The sequence below is a fragment of the Malus domestica genome, chromosome 15 (genome assembly GCF_042453785.1).
Source record: "Malus domestica chromosome 15, GDT2T_hap1".
Lineage (NCBI taxonomy): Eukaryota > Viridiplantae > Streptophyta > Magnoliopsida > Rosales > Rosaceae > Malus > Malus domestica.
Window position 1 is genome coordinate 22,951,068 of NC_091675.1, and position 18,618 is coordinate 22,969,685.

The 18,618-nt window shown below is 38.8% G+C and overlaps 1 protein-coding gene and 1 long non-coding RNA gene across 2 annotated transcripts; one reads left to right on the forward strand and one right to left on the reverse strand.

Annotated features, from left to right (window-relative positions):
- Positions 1–9,413: 9,413 nt before the first annotated feature.
- On the reverse strand, positions 9,414–14,592 carry LOC139191780 (uncharacterized). Its single transcript, XM_070812799.1, has 3 exons — positions 14,054–14,592; positions 13,542–13,725; positions 9,414–9,569 (listed from the first exon to the last, which is right to left on the reverse strand). Exons 1-3 carry the CDS (start codon positions 14,590–14,592, stop codon positions 9,414–9,416), a joined length of 879 nt encoding a protein of 292 aa, XP_070668900.1.
- A 676-nt stretch (positions 14,593–15,268) lies between these two features.
- Positions 15,269–16,002, forward strand: LOC139192174 (uncharacterized). Its single transcript, XR_011576101.1, has 2 exons — positions 15,269–15,410; positions 15,590–16,002. It is a non-coding gene; the product is annotated as an uncharacterized lncRNA (long non-coding RNA).
- Positions 16,003–18,618: the final 2,616 nt, after the last annotated feature.

Sequence of the window (18,618 nt, forward strand, 5' to 3'; positions counted from 1 at the left end):
CCTTCACACGTCCAGACATAGCTTATGCTGTGAATTCAGTTTGTCAATTCATGACTGCTCCAACAGATGTCCATCTAATCTCTATCAAACGGATCATTAGGTATCTTCAAGGTACTGTAGACTGTGGAATTACATATTTAGCTGATTCTGTCATGCATTTAACAGCATTTTCAGATGCTGATTGGGCTGCTGATTTAAATATGAGAAGGTCCGTGACAGGATATGTAGTTTATCTTGGAGGCAATCCGATCTCTTGGCAATCAAAGAAGCAACCATCCATTTCTAGAAGCTCTACAGAAGCAGAATACAAGGCCCTAGCTCATACTGTAGCTGATGTCGCATGGATTCGGCTCATTTTAAAAGATTTGGGAATTGTTCCCCCTGTTCAACCTACAATCTATTATGATAATATGTCAGCAATTGCACTTAGTGCGAATCCTGTCTATCATTCCCGGATAAAACATCTTGATACGGATTACCATTTTGTCCGAGAGAGGGTGCATCAAGGTGATCTCAAAGTTGAATATCTCCCTACTGCTAAACAGACAGCTGATATTCTGACAAAGGGCCTCCATAGTCCAATTTTCACTCAACATTGTTTCAATCTCAAACTTGGTTACCCTAGTTGAGATTGCGGGGGATGTTGACCTATATTGACTTAGAAATGCCACATAAATCTGCCATGTAATGTGCCATGTCATCAATAATGTCGTTGAGAGTTAGTTAGGATGGTTATATGTGGCTTACAAGAGAAGGAAGTTAGTTAGGTTATAAGATGTATAAAAAGGTAGTTCTCGGCCTATCTTGTGTACTGAGAATTCTTTCAATCAATACAATTCCTCTATCTTCTTCTACTTCTTCTCTTGAGTTCTTCCTTTCTCTTTATTTTCTGCAATTCTAATGCTTCTGTTAAGAGTCTGGCGTCTACGTTTATGTATTCTTCTGCTTCCCATTTCGTTTGCCATTGGTGACTTGGTTACTCCAATAGGCCCATCGCAATCGCTGCTCTTGTTTTATGCCATGTCCCTCCCAAAGGAAGAGAGTGCAACCACATGTTCGCAGATATTTCTTACAAAAAATATTCATTTATTCTTCATTGTCAATATCACGTTTAACAGCGAGTGACCATATAATTTATGAATAGCCAAGATAATGGTCTGTTTGATCCTCATGAAAACAGATGATTAGGTGGTACTTGTTTTCATATTGATAATTGTGTTACTTGTTTTCATATTGGATATAGACAAGATTATTATTAGTCCTTACAAAAGGGATATTGGTCCCTTTGTATCTCCTATTTGAAAATCTTGCAATCTAGTAAGATTTATGAAATGGGTTTTTGTTAGAATACCTTCCCATGAATTACCAAAAAGATCGAGGGAAACTAGCTGAGAGAGTTGCCCAATACTTTGTGGAATAGAGCCCTTCATATTATTAGAATGGAGCCCTTCATATTATTAGAAGAGAGGTCTAGTGTTATCAAGGATGACAAGTTTCCGATGGAATCTGGAATTGAGCTCCACAAATTATTGTACGTAAGGTTGAGATTATGCAAAACATTCCTAATCCTAAGAAGGCTAGTATTTGGCTTTGCATACCACAATCAGATAAATCTAGCGTCTCTAATGAATTATTTGGACATTTTGAGAAACTCCTTCAAAACTTTTCAAATGTAAAATCAATATTGAAATTATTAGCCGCCAGATTTTCTACTTGCAAGTTCACTGATTTGACTACATTAGCAAATAGGCACGAAAGGGTGGGTTGGTGGGTTTCTGAAAGAGAAAGGACTTAATATGGCTTATAAACCATGTTTCATTAGCACTAATCAGGACTTATTGACTTTAAATCTTGGTAAATTGTCACATCCCGACCCGGGCTCTACTACATCTTGGGAGCTCACGGTTTTGTTTCTAGGAACTCACACGAGAACTTCCCAGTGGGTCACCCATCCTAGGATTGCTCTCGTGTGAACTCACTTAACTTTGGAGTTTCGATGAATCCTGAAGCCAGTGAGCTCCCAAAAGACCCCTGGCTATATGGATGTGGGCATGTACATTTAAGGCATAGAGGATCCATTCCCCTGGGCAATGTGGGATCTAACAATCCACTCTCCTTAGGGGCCCGACGTCCTCATCGGCACACTTCCAGCCAAGGATTGGCTCTGATACCAAATTGTCACATCCCAGTCTCGACTCCGCCGTAGCATAATATTGTCCGCTTTGGGCCCCAGCCACGCCCTCATAGTTTTGTTTCTGGGAATTCAGACGATAACTTCCCAGTGGGTCACCCATCATAGGATTGCTCTCGCCCAAACTCGCTTAACTTCAGAGTTCCGATTAACTCCGAAGCTAGTGAGCTCCCAAAAGGCTTTGTACTATATGGAGGTGGGCATGTACATTTAAGGCATAGAGGATCCACTCCCCTAGGCGATGTGGGATCTAACAATCCACCCCTCTTAAGGGCCCGACGTCTTTGTCGGCACACTTCTGGCCAAGGATTGTGGGATCTAACATAAATGGCATACACTAATAGTTAAGCATAACATAAGCTTTTTCACAAACGATATTATCTATACTAAAGGGGAGGGGTGGCCTTGGAGGAGGGGGTGGGCTTAGCCTCACAATGAGCTAGTAATAATGCGGTTCAAATTTGCATTTGGCGAGAATCGAACCTAAGACCTCTCATTTACAAGTGAAGAAGTCTACCACTAGACTGTAGTACTATTAGTAGCATAACATAAGCTTTGTAATAGAAAAAAATAATTGTTATGTTTGGAAATTAAATAATAAAGTCTAAGGATGTATAGTCAAGATATAAAGTCTTTTAAAATCCTCTCAAATCTGAGTTTGATTATGCGTCGTTAAGATTTTAAAATCAGGGTGTAGTTAATTAAAATTTTAAAAAAAAATTTAAAACCCTTTGAAATTTTTTGTTTTTTAAAATCTTACCGACGATGAGATTGAATAGATGGTCATAGAAAATGAGCTGCATGCTCAGAGGGATCAGGAAAGGAAAGCATTGAATGACTCAGAAAGAGTGCAGATACAACCATCTATTGAGAAGAGATTGAACGAGTATCGTGACAAGGTTCCAACTGAACAAGGGTGTTTAAGTATTTTTACATCAAATTTTGGTTAGAATTATATGAAATTATGATGGTTGGTTAAAATTCTATTCATGGTCTACCTTTTGGTTATGTTTCCAAATTGCTCAATCATGGTGTAGTTAAAGTAGTATTTAACAAGATTCAAAGAATGCATTCAAATCTAGGTGTAGTCTCCACTTAGTACTACGGTATAGTGGTATTCCTTTTCACTTTTAAGTGAGAGGTCTTAGGTTTTTTTTCTCAGCAAAAGCGAATTTGAACCACATTATTGCTAGCCTGTTGTGAGGCTAAACCCATCCCTTCTCCCTTATTGTAGATAATATCATTCATGTTGTAGGCCTATTTGACTGAACTGTATTTATGACAAAAAGGGAGAGGGCTGGCATCAATAGGGAGATGAGAGATATATAATTTTGAGGTGTGTGTTGTATCGCCCCCTTATGCCTTTATTTATAGTAGTAGGATAGGTAGAATCCTTATCCTAAAAAGATTACATCTCTCGGAATTAAACTACTAAAGGGAATATACAAAGATACTCCCCCTTGAGTGTGTAAATACTCAAACTAAACTTTGCATCAGATCTTTAGCAGATGAGGTAGAACAGTTGACGAAGTCGTTGGCACAAAGAGTAAATGCGAGTCTCAAATATAAGAAAGTAAGTATGCATCGGTAGTAAAACTCACAAAACCTCTCTATGGTAACGCTTGAGGTAAGCAAAAACCCATAGACTAAAGGTGAGAAGTATGCATAATGTCTAAAGCAAACGTCAAAGAGGAAGAAAGTAGTGAACTTAACGGAGTATGATCATCCCAGGATAGCTGCCTCATCAAAACCTCGTTAGGTAGCAAAACCCAATGGGAAAAATGCTCATAATTGTAGGAAAAAGAGTACATTACGATCAAGTGAGTATGCTTCTGGATACTCCCCCTGAGTTAGACATACTTCCAAATAAGAGAACTACAAGCAATTCAACTTAGACAATTTACGCATACTGATTTCTTGGACGAGCTTTTGAAAAGTAGACTTAGGGGCAATGACTTGGTGAAGAGATCGGCCAAGTTGTCTTGGGAATGGATTTGCTTGACTTTAATGTTCTGATGCTGTTGTTGCTAGTGAGAGTAATACTGTAAAAGAACTTCGGCGTTATGTGCTTGGTGTTGTCTCCCTTGATGTATTCCTTCTTTAACTGCTCGATACATGTTGCATTGTCTTCAAAGATCGTCATAGGAAGGTCAATGACGGAAGTAAGACCACAAGTGCTTCGAATATGTTCCATAACTGATTGCAACCAAAAGCACTCTCGCGAGGCTTCATACAAGGTAAGAATCTCAACATGGTTCGAAGAAGTCCTTGCTTGGTAGACCTCCAAGATATAGTGGTGTCTCCAATGGTAAAGACATAACTTGTTTGAGAACGTACTTTATGTGGGTTAGACAGATAACCAGTATCTGCGTAACCAACGAGGTGAGAATCAACCCGAGGACTAAGGGGGGCGACAACTCATTTCGAGGATTCATAGGTGTAGAACAAGCCCAAATCCGTCGTACCCTTAAGGTACGTCTTTAACACCATTTCCAGTGTCTGCGTGTAGGCGCGTTGCTGTATCTAGCCAAAAGATTAATAACGAAGGAAATGTCGAGTCTGGTGCATTGACCCAAGTACAATAAAGCACTAATTGCACTTAGGTATGGACCTCTAGGCTCCAAAATCTCATCCTCATCCTCATTGGGACGGAAGGGATCTCGTTTAGCATCTAATGTCCGAACAACCATAGGAGTACTTGAAGGCTTCGCTTTATTCTCATTAAAACGTCGCAACACCTTATGGGTGTAATTCAATTGATGTACTAAGATTCTATCCGAACAATGCTTGATCTGCAAGCCGATACAATATCGAGTTTTTCCAAGATCTTTCATCTTAAATTCTAATTTCAAGTGCATGGCAATTTTCCCAAGCTATGTGAGAGTTCTGATGAGGTTCATGTTGTCGACATAAACTCCAATGATCGTAAATCCAGAATGTGACTTCTTAATGAACACGCATGGGCATAGTTCGTTGTTCACATAACCTTAACTTGTCAAATATTCACTTAGACAGTTATACCACATCCACTCGGATTGTTTCAATCCGTATAGTAATCTCCTCAATCTAATCAAGAAAGTTCTGTGGTCTAGAACTCTACATATTCAGTTTTTCAGAAACTACCAAACTGATAAGGTAGCAGAAAGTTTTGACGTCCATTACAGGGGAATATGTCTCCTCGTAATCAATCCTAGGGCATTGAGAGAAGCCTTATGCCATGAGGCATGCCTTGTATCTCACTATTTCATTCTTCTCATTACGCTTCCTTACAAAAACCCACTTGTAGCCCACGAGCTTCACATGTGGTGGAGTATGAGCTAAAATCCCAAACACCTTACATTTCGCAAGTGAATCGAGTTCGAACTGGATTACTTGTTTCGAGTTTGACCAATCCATTCTACGTCAACATTCATTAAAGGAACATAGTTCAATATCATTGCTAAGCATGATGTCTGAAGCAACTGTATACGTCAATGCATCATCGACAATCATCTCATTCCAATTTCAAACCTCATCTAAAACTATGTAATAGACCAAAATCTCATGATTCTCGGGAGGCTGGTAGGTTTCATTTAGGACATCACAGTAATCTAGAATAACTTCATACATTGGAATAAATGAGTAAGCAATGGTCGGATTCAAACTAGGTTCACTAGTTTGTGTCGTTTTCTTTTTTCGGAGTTCTAAATCCTTTGAAAATGAGGTTTGCCATGCCTCAGGGTTAGAGCAGATGATTGGCTAGTCGCTAGTGTACCATGCCGTGTGGGAGGTGCAGTTGGCTTACCCTCGGGGTCAGTTCGGCTTTCCATGATGGTCATACGACGTATATTAAGTACATCCATCTTTGCACGTGTGTTTACAGCGGGTATATGTGATCTCGTCACCTTTGTTAGATTAGTAAAAGCATCCGGCATTCTTTGAGCAATGCTCTGAAGATCTAAAATGCGTGGTACTTCAGTTTCAGACTGAGGGGTGCAAGGATCTACTTGAGACATAATGAAAGTAATCCACGACAATTCATGGTGTTCTATATGAACGTTAGTGATATTGTCTCCCCCTAACGACAGGAAGACTATCTCATCAAAGTGACAATCCGTAAAACGTGAGGTAAATAGATATTTTGTCAAAGGCTCTAAGTAATGAATAATTGCTGGCAAATCATAACCAACATAGATTTCCATTTTTGTCTGAGGACTCATTTTGGTATGTAGTGGTGATGCTATTAGCACATAGACTGTGCACCCAAACATACGTAAATACGAGACGTTAGGCTCGTATCCAGTAACCAACTGTAATGGTGAATGAGGTTGGGTAGCAGTGGGCCCCAGGCGGACCAACATAGCTACGTGCAATATGGCCCCAGACAGATACTGAAAAGTTGGTTCTCATAACCAAAGTCCGACCTATCATTTGAAAGCGCTTTATGAAAGCTTCTGCCAGGTCGTTTTGGGTATGAACATGAGGTACAAGATGTTTAACTTCAATCCCAACAGACATACAATAATTATCAAAAGTCTGTGACGTAAACTCTCCAGCATTATCTAGTCGAATCGATTTGATCGAATAATTAGGGTGGTGAGCCCTAAGCTTGATAATTTGTGTTAAGAGTTTCGCAAATGCAGTATTGTGTATGGACAATAAGCAGACATGTGACCATCGTGTAGATGCATCAACCAACACCATGAAATATCTAAATGGTCCGCATGTTGGTTGGATAGATCTACAAATATCCCCTTAAATCATCTGAAGAAATTTAGGAGGGGTAGTGAATAATCTTTGTAATTAAGGGTTGAATGTTCAACTTCCCCATGGAGCATGCTTTGCAAAGCAAATGGTCTGGATAAGATTTTAAATGATGCCCATGTGATCCTTTTAGGATACGGTGCATCATATCTCATTCGAGATGCCCCATTCATTCATGCCAAAGTAGGATAGTGTCCTAGAACCCAGCCATAAGGTCGGCCATATGGTATGTCTCGAGGGCTCAAATGGTTGTTATATACAACCCACTCGAGAGAAGTTCCAGCTTCTCATGAATACGCTTCCGACCATATTCGCAAGAAGTGATACAAAGAAATTAAGAACAATTCTCTTCAGTGGTTTCAATATGATATTGATTATCTTGAATATCTCTAAATCTCAACAACGTTTTTTCAGAATGTGGAGAATAGAGTGCCTCTTTAATGATTAATTCAGTACCATTGGATAACATTATATAGGTCTTTCCGTATCTTTCTATCAGGTTGGATGTGCCTGAGAGGGTTGTCAGAAATACATTCTTAGGTACGAAGTTAGTAAAATAGTGTTTCACGCAATATGGTGTGCGTGGTTGCACTATCAGCTAGACAACTAACTTCCCCACTAGTTATACTTAGAAATAAATTAATTGAATCAATCACATGCATAAATATAATTCCATTCATTCAATTAATCAAATCGAGAAATAATATCCATAGTTCAAAACAAAGTTAACAGTACCTTTAAGATATTGAAGAATTCTTTTGGCAGTCTTCAAGCTTGTAGTTGTGGGATTCTCTATGTAGCGACTGACTAATCCGACAGCATAAAGAATATCTGGTCTTGTGCAAGTTAAGTAGCGCAAGCTTCCAACTAAACTCTTGAAAAATGTTGGATCTACACTTTCTCCTTTGTCATGCTTGGTTAGTTTGACTCCACACTCCACTGGCGTGCCTATGGGCTTGCAGTCATCCATTTTGAACTTTTTTAGTATCTCCTTTGTGTAGCTTTCTTGGGAGATAAAAATACCTTCTTTGTTCTGCTTGACTTCAATGCCTAGGTAGTATGCCATCAGCCCGATGTCGGTTATCTCGAATTCTTTGGTCATCACTCTTTTGAACTCTTCATACATGCTTGGATTACTTTCGATGAAGATTAGATCATCCACATATAAGCACACAATTAGAATATCTCTATCTTTGACTTTGACGTAGAGAGCATGTTCATGAGGGCACTTGGTGAAGTTGTTTTCTTGGAAGTACTTGTCAATGCGACTATTCCATGCTCGTGGCACTTGTTTTAACCCATAGAGGGCTTTCTTTAGCTTCAGAATTTTATCTTCATGCCCTTTGATTTCATAGCCTGATGGTTGCTGAATGTATACTTCTGCTTCAATGACTCATTTAGGAAAGCTGACTTCACATCCATTTGTTGAATCTTCCATTTATTTTGAGCTGCCAAAGAAATTAGTGATCGTATAGTTTCCAATCGAGCAACAGGTGCAAATACCTCATCATAGTCGATTCCGGCTCTTTGACTATAGCCATTCGCCACTAATCTCACCTTGTATCTTTCGACCTCTCTGTTGGCATTCTTCTTTGTCTTATACACCCACTTGACTCCGATGGCTTTGTGTCCTTTCGGAAGAATAACGAGTTCCCATGTATCGTTCTTCTAGATTGCTTCAATTTCTTCATCCATTGCTTTCCTCCACATAGTATCTTGCATTGCTTCTTGGAAGTCAACTGGTTTACAATCAGCAAAGAGACAGAAAAGTGTAGGATTATCGAGTCTTTCAGCTACCTCATAGAGATCTCGTAGACTTCTTGTGCATGGTACTACTCTTTCATTTAGACTCCCACTTGATGATGTTGATGCTGGTGAATTACCATGATTGGTTGATGTTGGTGAAGCAGGTGGAGTAATGGATTCTTGTTGAACCTCTCTTGCTTGCTCCATCATCCCTTGTTCATTCTCTTCTTCAAATTGAGGAAAGAAGTGAAAATCACCTACATGAGAGCAAAAATCCCATTCTCCTTCTTCATCGAACGTCATGTCTCGACGGATCACCATTTTCCCATTGTTTGGATTATATAGCTTATAGCCTTTTGAATTTGAGTTATAGCCAATGAAGATGAACTTCTCACTCTTGTCGTCAAGTTTGGTTCTCCTCTCGTCTGGTACATGGACATGGGCTATGCTTCCAAAAACTCATAGATGAGAGATACCTGGCTTTCTTCCACTCCATGCTTCTTGCGGAGTCTTTCCCCACACACTTCTTGTTGGAGACCGATTGGATAGGTAGACAGCACATGCTACAGCTTCTGCCCATAACTCCTTAGGCAATCTCTTACTTTTGAGCATGCTTCGAGCCATGTTGAGGATGGTTCGATTTTTTCTTTCCGCCACACCATTTTGTTGAGGGGATCTTGGAACTGTCAAAGGTCGACGAAATCCATTGGCTTCACAGGGGATCTTGGAATTGTTAAAGGTCGACGATTCCATTGGCTTCACAGAATTCTTGACTTTCCTTCGAAGTGAATTCTCCTCCTCGATCAGATCTCATGGCTTTGATCTTGCAACCACTTTCTTTTTCTATGGTGGCTTTGAACTTCTTGAATGCTCCAAATACCTCTGATTTCTGCTTCAAGAAATACACCCAGGTTTTCCTTGAAAAATCATCAATGAAGAGAAGGAAATAATTATTTTTACCCAAAGAGCTTGGTTTTATTGGACCGCACACATTGGTGTGAATGAGCTCGAGTGGCTTCTGGGCTCTTGTGGTCGACTCCTTTGGAAAGCTTTTCCTGAACTGTTTTGTGAAATCCCGTTTCTGGATTTCACTGTTATAATCTACGTATTTGTATTATTGAGATTTTATATTATTTTTCGAGAATTTATTTTAATTTGTTTGAATTAAGATTTTAATTAAATTAGTTACGAAGTTTGAAGTTTGGAGATTAATTATTTAAAATTCGTGGACCTTTCGAGGTCACAATTTATATCGTTGAATAGATTTCGAGATCACGAACGTATAGGTGAAAGCCGCTTGCGAGTCCGAGTTTTAACGGTATAATTACGGATATTTGAAGTTGTGTTACTAATCTATATATTTTAATTTATTTTAAAACTCCCACATAGTGGGAGAGGGACCTGGGAGAAATGGGAAATAAAAGGGAACGGACAGAAAAAAAAAAAAAAGGGGGGGGGGGGATGGAGGGTCTGATTTTGACCCCTTTTTGGGCATTTTCGACCCTTTTGACCCATAAACTTGACCCTCTCATATCTTCTTCCTCCGAGCTCCGTTTTGGGTGATCTTGGTGTCCATGGAAAGCTCTTGAAGAGAAGTACGACCCTGTGGTGTTAGATTTCCCATTTTCTGATCCACTTTTCCAGTTCGAGGCAGCAAAGTCCCGTGGGTTTTTCGGCGATTGTGTCATTCTTCCGGTGATTCCGGCAACCATTTCCTTCGAGTGAGGTATGAAACTTCATCTACTCTTCATAATCTCCAAGTTGGTATGCTTGGTTTGTGCTTTCGTATTCGTTTTAGAGTTGGGTGTTTAAAACCCTAGAAACCCGGTTTTTCCCCGATGAATTTGGATGGTTTCCGGTTAGAATTTGTTGTTGGCCTAGTTGTGAATAATGTTTCCCTTGTTGAGATCTTCATTCTTGTAAAATATGAGAATTTTTGGAAAAAGTCGAATTTTCCGATGTGTGGCATTCGATTTATGAAATGCTGTTGGTTGAGTATATTTAGATAGGTCCACAACTTGGATATTCTAACAGTTGACGATACTTTAAATTCTTATATTTATATCATTTGTGAATATGGCTTGGTGTTATAAATGTGATTTCTATTGAAATGTGATTTTATATATTTAGCCGTAGACATATGCTTATTAGCATGATTTGGCTTGTGTACTGATGATGGTTGTGATATATGTGAGTTTAATTATCCTTTTAGTAATGTGAATGATGAGTATGATTATTTTCATGACAATGTGATCCTAGAATCCTATTAGAGGTATGTTGTAGCACTTATATGCTTGGGTGACATATTAGTGGTGACCTTGAGAAGTTGATGGTGTAGGCGACTACGTTGTAACTCATAGGGGTTGAGATGTGGATAAGTTGAGGTGTTGAGTTTACTGCACCATGTAGTAGTTGTACATTGATGGTCCTGCTTGGTATATCTGCATTGGGGGACTATACGCATTCTAGGAGTGATCATGCTTGGTATATCCGCATTGGGTGATCACTACCTACCTGATTATTTTGACCCTGCTTGGTTAATCCGCATTGGGGGGTCATTAGTGGTCCTACTTGGTTAATCCGCATTGGGGGACCATATTATATATGGATCGCGATTGGTTAACCCGCGTTGGGTAATCCTTATGGCCATGTATGCTTAGGAGTGATCATGCTTGGTTAATCCGCATTGGGTGATCACTTCCTAATAGTTGTAGGGGTGACTCTGCTTGGTTAATCCACATTGGGGGGTCACTGCCTACTTGGTTACTTTTTTAAGGGTGGCTCTGCTTGGTTAATCTGCTTGGGGGGGGGGGGGCGGCCACTTCTTGTTTGGTTACTTATGTGGGCTTCAGTTGAATTGCGTCCCTCTAGCCCTAGTTTTAATGTACATATGAATGATGGTTTTTGAGAATCTTGATGGTTTGAATGGGATAAGTCATTGGATGTCTGGGTGACTTCTTCGGAGTTGTTAGAGACTTGATTATGTTTTCATATTTACGAACTTATATTTGAGGTTGTAAACTATGATCAATGGTCTTTCTTGTTATAGATTATCTCATACTTGTAATTTGGTTCCGTTGAGTGGTCCGGAACCCAGTGTTGTTGGATTCCGTTGAGTGGTTCGTAATCCTTGCTTTTGCTCATTTCCATAAGGTTATCTTAGAATCCTAGATTCGAGTGAATGAGAATTACGCACAATGGATCTTGTGCATACAAATTAGAATTATCATGTTATTATTCATAACTCAAGTAGGGAATTATGTAGAGTTCTTTAATTAAACTCATGAAATGATGTGCTATCTCACTGATTGATTAACGTAATTAAATATTAATATTGTACTTCGTGATTCCCTAATATGTTACAAGCTATGGATAGAGATATAATGTTGGAAGCATAGTGATTGGTATGATGTAGTGAAATGTGATTTGACTTGTGAATTGGAAATGGTTGTGTCATGTGATTGAAATGCCTATTGAATTGCTTGGGAGATGTGAGATCTAGTAATGGACCGATAACCTATTATGATGGGGATTTGTTGCTCGATATCAGTTCGTTTTGTTGAGTCTTCGTGAATTGAGTAACTTGAATCATGTCTTGTTCCTTCGAGCCGTAGTTATGCTTCTTGGACTTCCGTTCGGTTCTGTTGAATGGTTCGGAACTAAGTTCTGTTTGGATTCCGTTGAGTGATGGTCCGGAATCCCTTATACTCTGCGATTCCGTTGAGTGATGGTCCATAATCGTATCCTGGTTTGGATTCCGTTGAGTGATGGTCCGGAATCATATCATTGACTTGTTAGTTCCTTGGATTGATATCAACTTCTGAGATGTAGGCTTCGGCCAAAATGTGTCACTCTAGCCCTGCATTTTGGTATATGATGTGTTGTTGATTGATGTGATTGTGGAATAATGTTGGTTGTGATTTTTGTCATTATAATCAGACTCGTTGACTATTTTGGCTAGAGAATAGCATGGTGATCCATTGATTGTTCTTTGAGATGTTGCATATTATGAAATGGAGAATCATGTGAAATGTAGTGATTTATATGAAGGATGAAGTGGAAAATATATGTGTGGGCATAGCATACCTGCGTGCATGACAAGATGATAGTTGTGTATGGCTTATGGTTGATGCGTAGTGTGGTACCCTATGTTTTTTTCACTATAAGTATTTTACGAAAAGATTAAAGTTTGACGAACGTTGAACAACGAATGGCTTGATCCCTATTGAGGGTTAGGCAGTCTAACGAAGAGGTTAGATGCAGCCATAAATTTTACGAAAAATGCTATGAAATTTGAATCTTGATTTATGCTTTGTACATATCCCGGAGGCGGGGTATGTTAGATGTACGGGTATTGGTGACGTCACGTGTCGATTCTGGACGTATGTCAGGATCGGGACATGACATGTTTCCCAAGTAAACATCCTTTGTAAGCTTGATCAGGGCGACTGATGCACGGTAAGCCTCTCACCATCTCCTTTTTGGATAATAACTTCAGTCCTCCAAAGTTAAGATGCCCAAAACGAAGATGCCAAAGCCAAGATGTGTCTTTGTAACATGTTTTGAGGCACTTTGCAACATCATTTTGAATATTCATAGGAAACATCGTATTCTTTGACATTGTCACCTTGGCAATTAATCTTCCTTTGTCATATCTAAGAAATAGGCTATAATTTTTCATGTGAATATCATAACCTTTTTCTAAGAGTTGACCAAACTTAAAATGTTGCTTTTCATATTGGGCACGTAGTAGACATTTGAAATTACTTGGTGACCGTCATTTTTTTAGGGGAATAAGGATGTTACCTTTTCCTTTTACGGGTATTTTGGATTCGTCTCCAAAAGAAACATTGCCACTCACCGATTCATTGAGCTCTACGAACGTGCTTCTTCTTCCGCACATGTGGTTGCTAGCGCCGGTGTCAAGGTACCATGTATAGTCTTGGTCTCCATCATTGTTCTTGTATGCTAGTAGCACAACGCCATTATCTTCTTTCTCTTCTTTCACATAATTGACCTTTTCATCAAGCTTGTTGCTTAGAGCTCTACATTCCCAAGCATAATGCCCAAACTTTTGACAATTGTATCATTGAACTTGAGATTTTTCATACCTCAAGTTTGAGTGTCCTCTTCCACGACCATTTGTTGAGCTTCATCCTCTTTCGTAGTTGTTATGATTGTTGAAGTTCTAACCACGTCCACGTCCATGTCCATGTCCGCAACCTCGACCACGACTTCTTTCATACTGGCTTCTCTCGTTGTCCAAGCTTTCGACCACGACTTCTTTCGTAATGGCTTCTCTCGTTGTCCAAGCTTTCTTCTTTCTTCTTTGGCTAAACATGCGTCTTGAGGAGCTGCTCATCATTCCCTTGCCTCTTCTTATGTTTCTCTTCATATGCTTGTAGTGAACCCATTAATTGCTCTATACTAATTTCTTCCAAATTTTTAGTTTCTTCAATCGTCACAACAATGTGCTCGAACTTGGGGTCCAACGAGCGTAGTATCTTCTCCATAATTCTAACATCTTCTAACTTTTCTCCGTTTCTTTTTAATTGATTGGAAATGGCTAGGACTCTGGAGAAATAATCAGAGATTGATTCAGACCCTTTCATATGTAAAGATTCGAACTCACCTCTTAATACTTGAAGACAAACCTTTTTCACTTGTTCGGCTCCTTTGTAAGAGGTTTGAAGCTTCTCCCATGCTTGCTTGGCAGAGGTTGCACTTGAGACCTTCTCAAAGTCATTGTCATCTAATGCTTGGTAGATGAGGTAGAGAGCCTTCTTGTCTCTCTTTCTTGAATCTTTCAAACTCTCATTCTGGGGTTGGGATAGAGTAGTTTCATCTTCTGGCTCAGTGTAGCCTTTCTCCACAACTTCCCAAACATCATGTGCTCCCAAAATGGCCTTCATTTTGATACTTCAATTATCGAAATTGTTGTTGTCGAGCACTGGAACTTGGAAGGCTGCCATAGCGTTGCTAGCCATAGTTCTGGTACCACTTTGTTGGGGCTTAAAAAGACTTCACTACTTTGGAGTTGTTTATCTCACAAAGGAGTATGTAACGCATCGGAATTGATAGGCAAGAAAAAGAAAGAACACTCAAAGTTTTTACACAAAATTTTTATTCACTCACAAACTAGTACAAGAGGAAATACTCAAGCACTCTTACACTTCTTCACTCTTTTCTCACTTCTTGCTCTCTTGGTTGTTTTCATCACAACACACACACATACCTATATTTATAGGCATACTTTGCCGACTTACTACTGCCCACAGCCTTTGGGCTTTGCATTTCAACCACACAAGTTTACAATCAACTAGACCTTTCTAGCATGCACACCGACATTGGCTTGCATAATGTCCTCACAATGTTTCTAGAACTTTCATGATCATGTACACATTCCCACCGACTTACATAGCTGGAATTTTCCAGCTACTATTACCGACATAGATTGCTAGAATTTTCTAGCATTTGTACATTGGCTTTGGGTTGGATCACTTTTCTTGGGCTGAAGACAAGATTGCCTTTTAACATAGTTGTGTACTAAGTGATGACTTTTTTCTTTTCCATTTTTTCTAGTGGTTATATGCCTCCTGAGACCATTGAAGGAATAGTTTCTGTAAAAACCGATGTCTACAGTTTCGGGGTGCTAATACTTGAAATCATAAGCGGCAGGAAAAACAACCGCTTCTGCAATGATGATGGCTTACTCAATTTAGTAGGATATGTATGTAGCCTTTTCTATAATCTTGTTTTTAAGGTTGAGCTATGCTAGGGATGGCCACCCAAGCGCGTCGTTGATGGTTCGTGGGACCTCACTTCCATCAACGGTGGTTGTGAATGACTGTCAGTAGCATTTCATTATTGTGATATCCTAGCTAAATGATCATGTTAACATTTTTTCAGGCCTGGGAGTTATGGAAAGAAAATAAAGAGCTAGAACTAATGGATCCAACTCTAGGCGACTCCTGTAACGGGAATCAACTGTTAAGATGCATCCATGTCGGTCTACTGTGCGTGGATGAAAACGCAGCCGATCGACCCACCATGTCGGATGTGATATCGATGTTGACAAACGAAAGCATGGAGTTGCCTAAACCAAAAAAGCCGGCATATTACGCACATTTTGTAAAAACCGGTATGTACTGCAGAATTTTTTGCTATTTCTGCAGGACATCCCATTTTGTATTTTCTTTTAGTAGACTTGTAAATTCTCAAAAATTATGAAATTTTGGGAATTAACAGATTTGTATGTTTACTTATTGCCTGAAAATTTTCATGCATATCGGATGAACAATGAATATTTGGTGAATTTGTAATCTCAAGTCTGTACTGAACATTTTCTGCAGTTTCTGCAGCACCTCTCTTTTCGAATTCATTTTTGGCTAGCTTATAAAAATAAAAATAAATCATGAAATTTTGCGAAACAGTAGTCATATATGTCTAGTTCATACCTAAAAATTTTCATGACAATCTAAGGAGAATTGAGTTTTTAGTGAATTTGCAAACTAAAGTGGTATTGCTCAATTTTTGGTACTTCAAAAACTAGTTATGTTATGCAATATTGTTTTCACTAATTTGTGCATATCCAATAGTACCAATTTTTGACATGTTTATTTGCTCTAATATGTCCTAGTTTTCATTGCAAATTCTCAATTCTAATTTTTTAGTGAACACTGATTAAATTTTGGTTGAAAAGTGTATTGGTTTATTTCGCTCAAACCAATGTTTGGGTGAGCGGGAAAGTGAGGAGAGAGAAGGAGCGGGAAGTTGAAATGGAAATGAACGATGTCGTTTAGGAGTTCTGGGAGGAGGTTTGGATGATTGGCCTCTCTGGGGTCTACGCTGCTACAGGCGACAGAGTACTATTCGTGTCTCGCTTTATTTATTTCTAGAGACGTTTTGATACAGATGTCTCGTTTTAATTTGGAGTTGGTACGCTTTCATTTAATGTTAGTACGTTTTCGTTTGATGTGGGTGTCATTTAGATTTGAAAAGTTTAAATTTTTAGACTTAAATATAGTTGAAATTATTTAAAATATATAGTAGATATTTAAATGTAAATTAATATCAATTAATCTGGAGTAGTTCAAGTATTTTAATCAAATATTTCAAAAGCTTAATCAAAAACTCAAAAAGCATAAATGTTTTATCTACAAAAATCTAAAATGAGACATCTAATTCTAATTTTCTCTTATTTCTACGCTCCTTATTTTTCTTGAAGAAGGAACATGTTTGAAACCCAGTCCACCGCTCCACCTCTCGTGATTTGATCGTACCGTTAGGTAAAATAATTTTTTCAGACCATATTGTAAATTTATTTTATAAAATAAGTATATTAACTAACAATTAACTAATATAAAAAGTATGTCAAGGGCTAATTTTGAAAATTATGTAATGTGTTATTATTGATTAATAGATAGTTAGTTCATTTTTCTTGTATCCAACCGTTATAAATTGAGAATGGGTAACAAATAACAGTATGTCACGTGCTATTTATTATTAGGGTAAAAAACTGTTACTACTCTCATGTTTCGTGGTTTTCAACATTTAGTACATTAATTTTTTTTCGTCTCAGAGTCATACCTAAAGTGTAAATTTTGGAACAGTTTCATACATCCGTTTGTCAAACTGTTAAGTCTCCCGTTAAGTGATGATATGGCGCTCACGTGGACAATGAATGGGCGCCACATGCCATTAAAAATATTTAAAAAATTAATTAAATAATTATAAAAAAAAACCCAGCCATTTCCCCCCTCTCCCCCCGCGCCCCCAACCAGAGGAAGAAGAAGGAGAAAAAAAAACGAAAAAGAAAAATCGTCTGCCAACCCAGAAGAGGAAGAAGAAGAAAGAAAAAAAATAATAGAATCTGCAACACCAGAAGAAGAAGAAGGAGAAAAAAAAAAAAAAAACCGTCTGCCAACCCAGAAGAAGAAGAAGAAGAAGAAAAGGAAGAAGAAGAATGAGGAAGAAGAAGAAGAAGAAAAGAAAAAAAAAACCCCGAATCGGCAACCCAGAAGAAGAAGAATTGGTCCCCCCCCCCGGCAACCCATTTGTTCCAACGCCTCCACAACTGCTTGGGCTTTGTTCCTGGGCTCTAAGGGAGTCTAATGGTGGTCGTGGTTGACGGGATTCACTTCGAAAATGGCAGATCACCGTCACACCACCTTCGCCGCACCCCTTACAGTTTCTTCCATTTTCACCACCAAATCTCTCCAAATTTGGGATGTAGTAGGTAGAGGGAAGGTCATGAAGTTGATTCTAGGTGGTTAGGTAGTGCAATTTGCCGGAAAAATGGGTGAAAAATTGTCGAAAAACAAAGACTGATGCGGGTCGAGTCGCGAGTCAAGGAGAGACCTGGCCGTTCCCCTCCTTCTCCTCTCCCTCCTTTATCTCTCCTCCTTCCCTTAGCCGAAACCCTCCCCTTTCTCTCCTGAAACTCTCTTCTTCCTCTTTTCCTTCTTCTTCTTTTTTTGGGTTGCAGATGGCTTTTCTTTTCTTTTTTATTTTTTAATTTTTTAATTAATTTTTTAAATATTTTTAATGACACGTGGCGCCCAGTCATTGTCCACATGGGCGCCACATCATTACTTAACGGGAGAACTAACAGTTTGACTAACAGATGTATGAGACTGTCCCAAAATTAACACTTTAGGTATGACTCTAGGATGAAAAAAATTTGATGTACTAAATGTTGAAAACCATGAAACTTGAGGGTAGTAAACAGTCTTTTGCCCTTATTATTATTATAAATAAGCAGATGGCTTTTCTTTTCTTTTTTAATTTTTAATTTTTTAATTAATTTTTTAAATATTTTTAATGACACGTGGCGCCCAGTCATTGTCCACATGGGCGCCACATCATTACTTAACGGGAGAACTAACAGTTTGACTAACAGATGTATGAGACTGTCCCAAAATTAATACTTTAGGTAT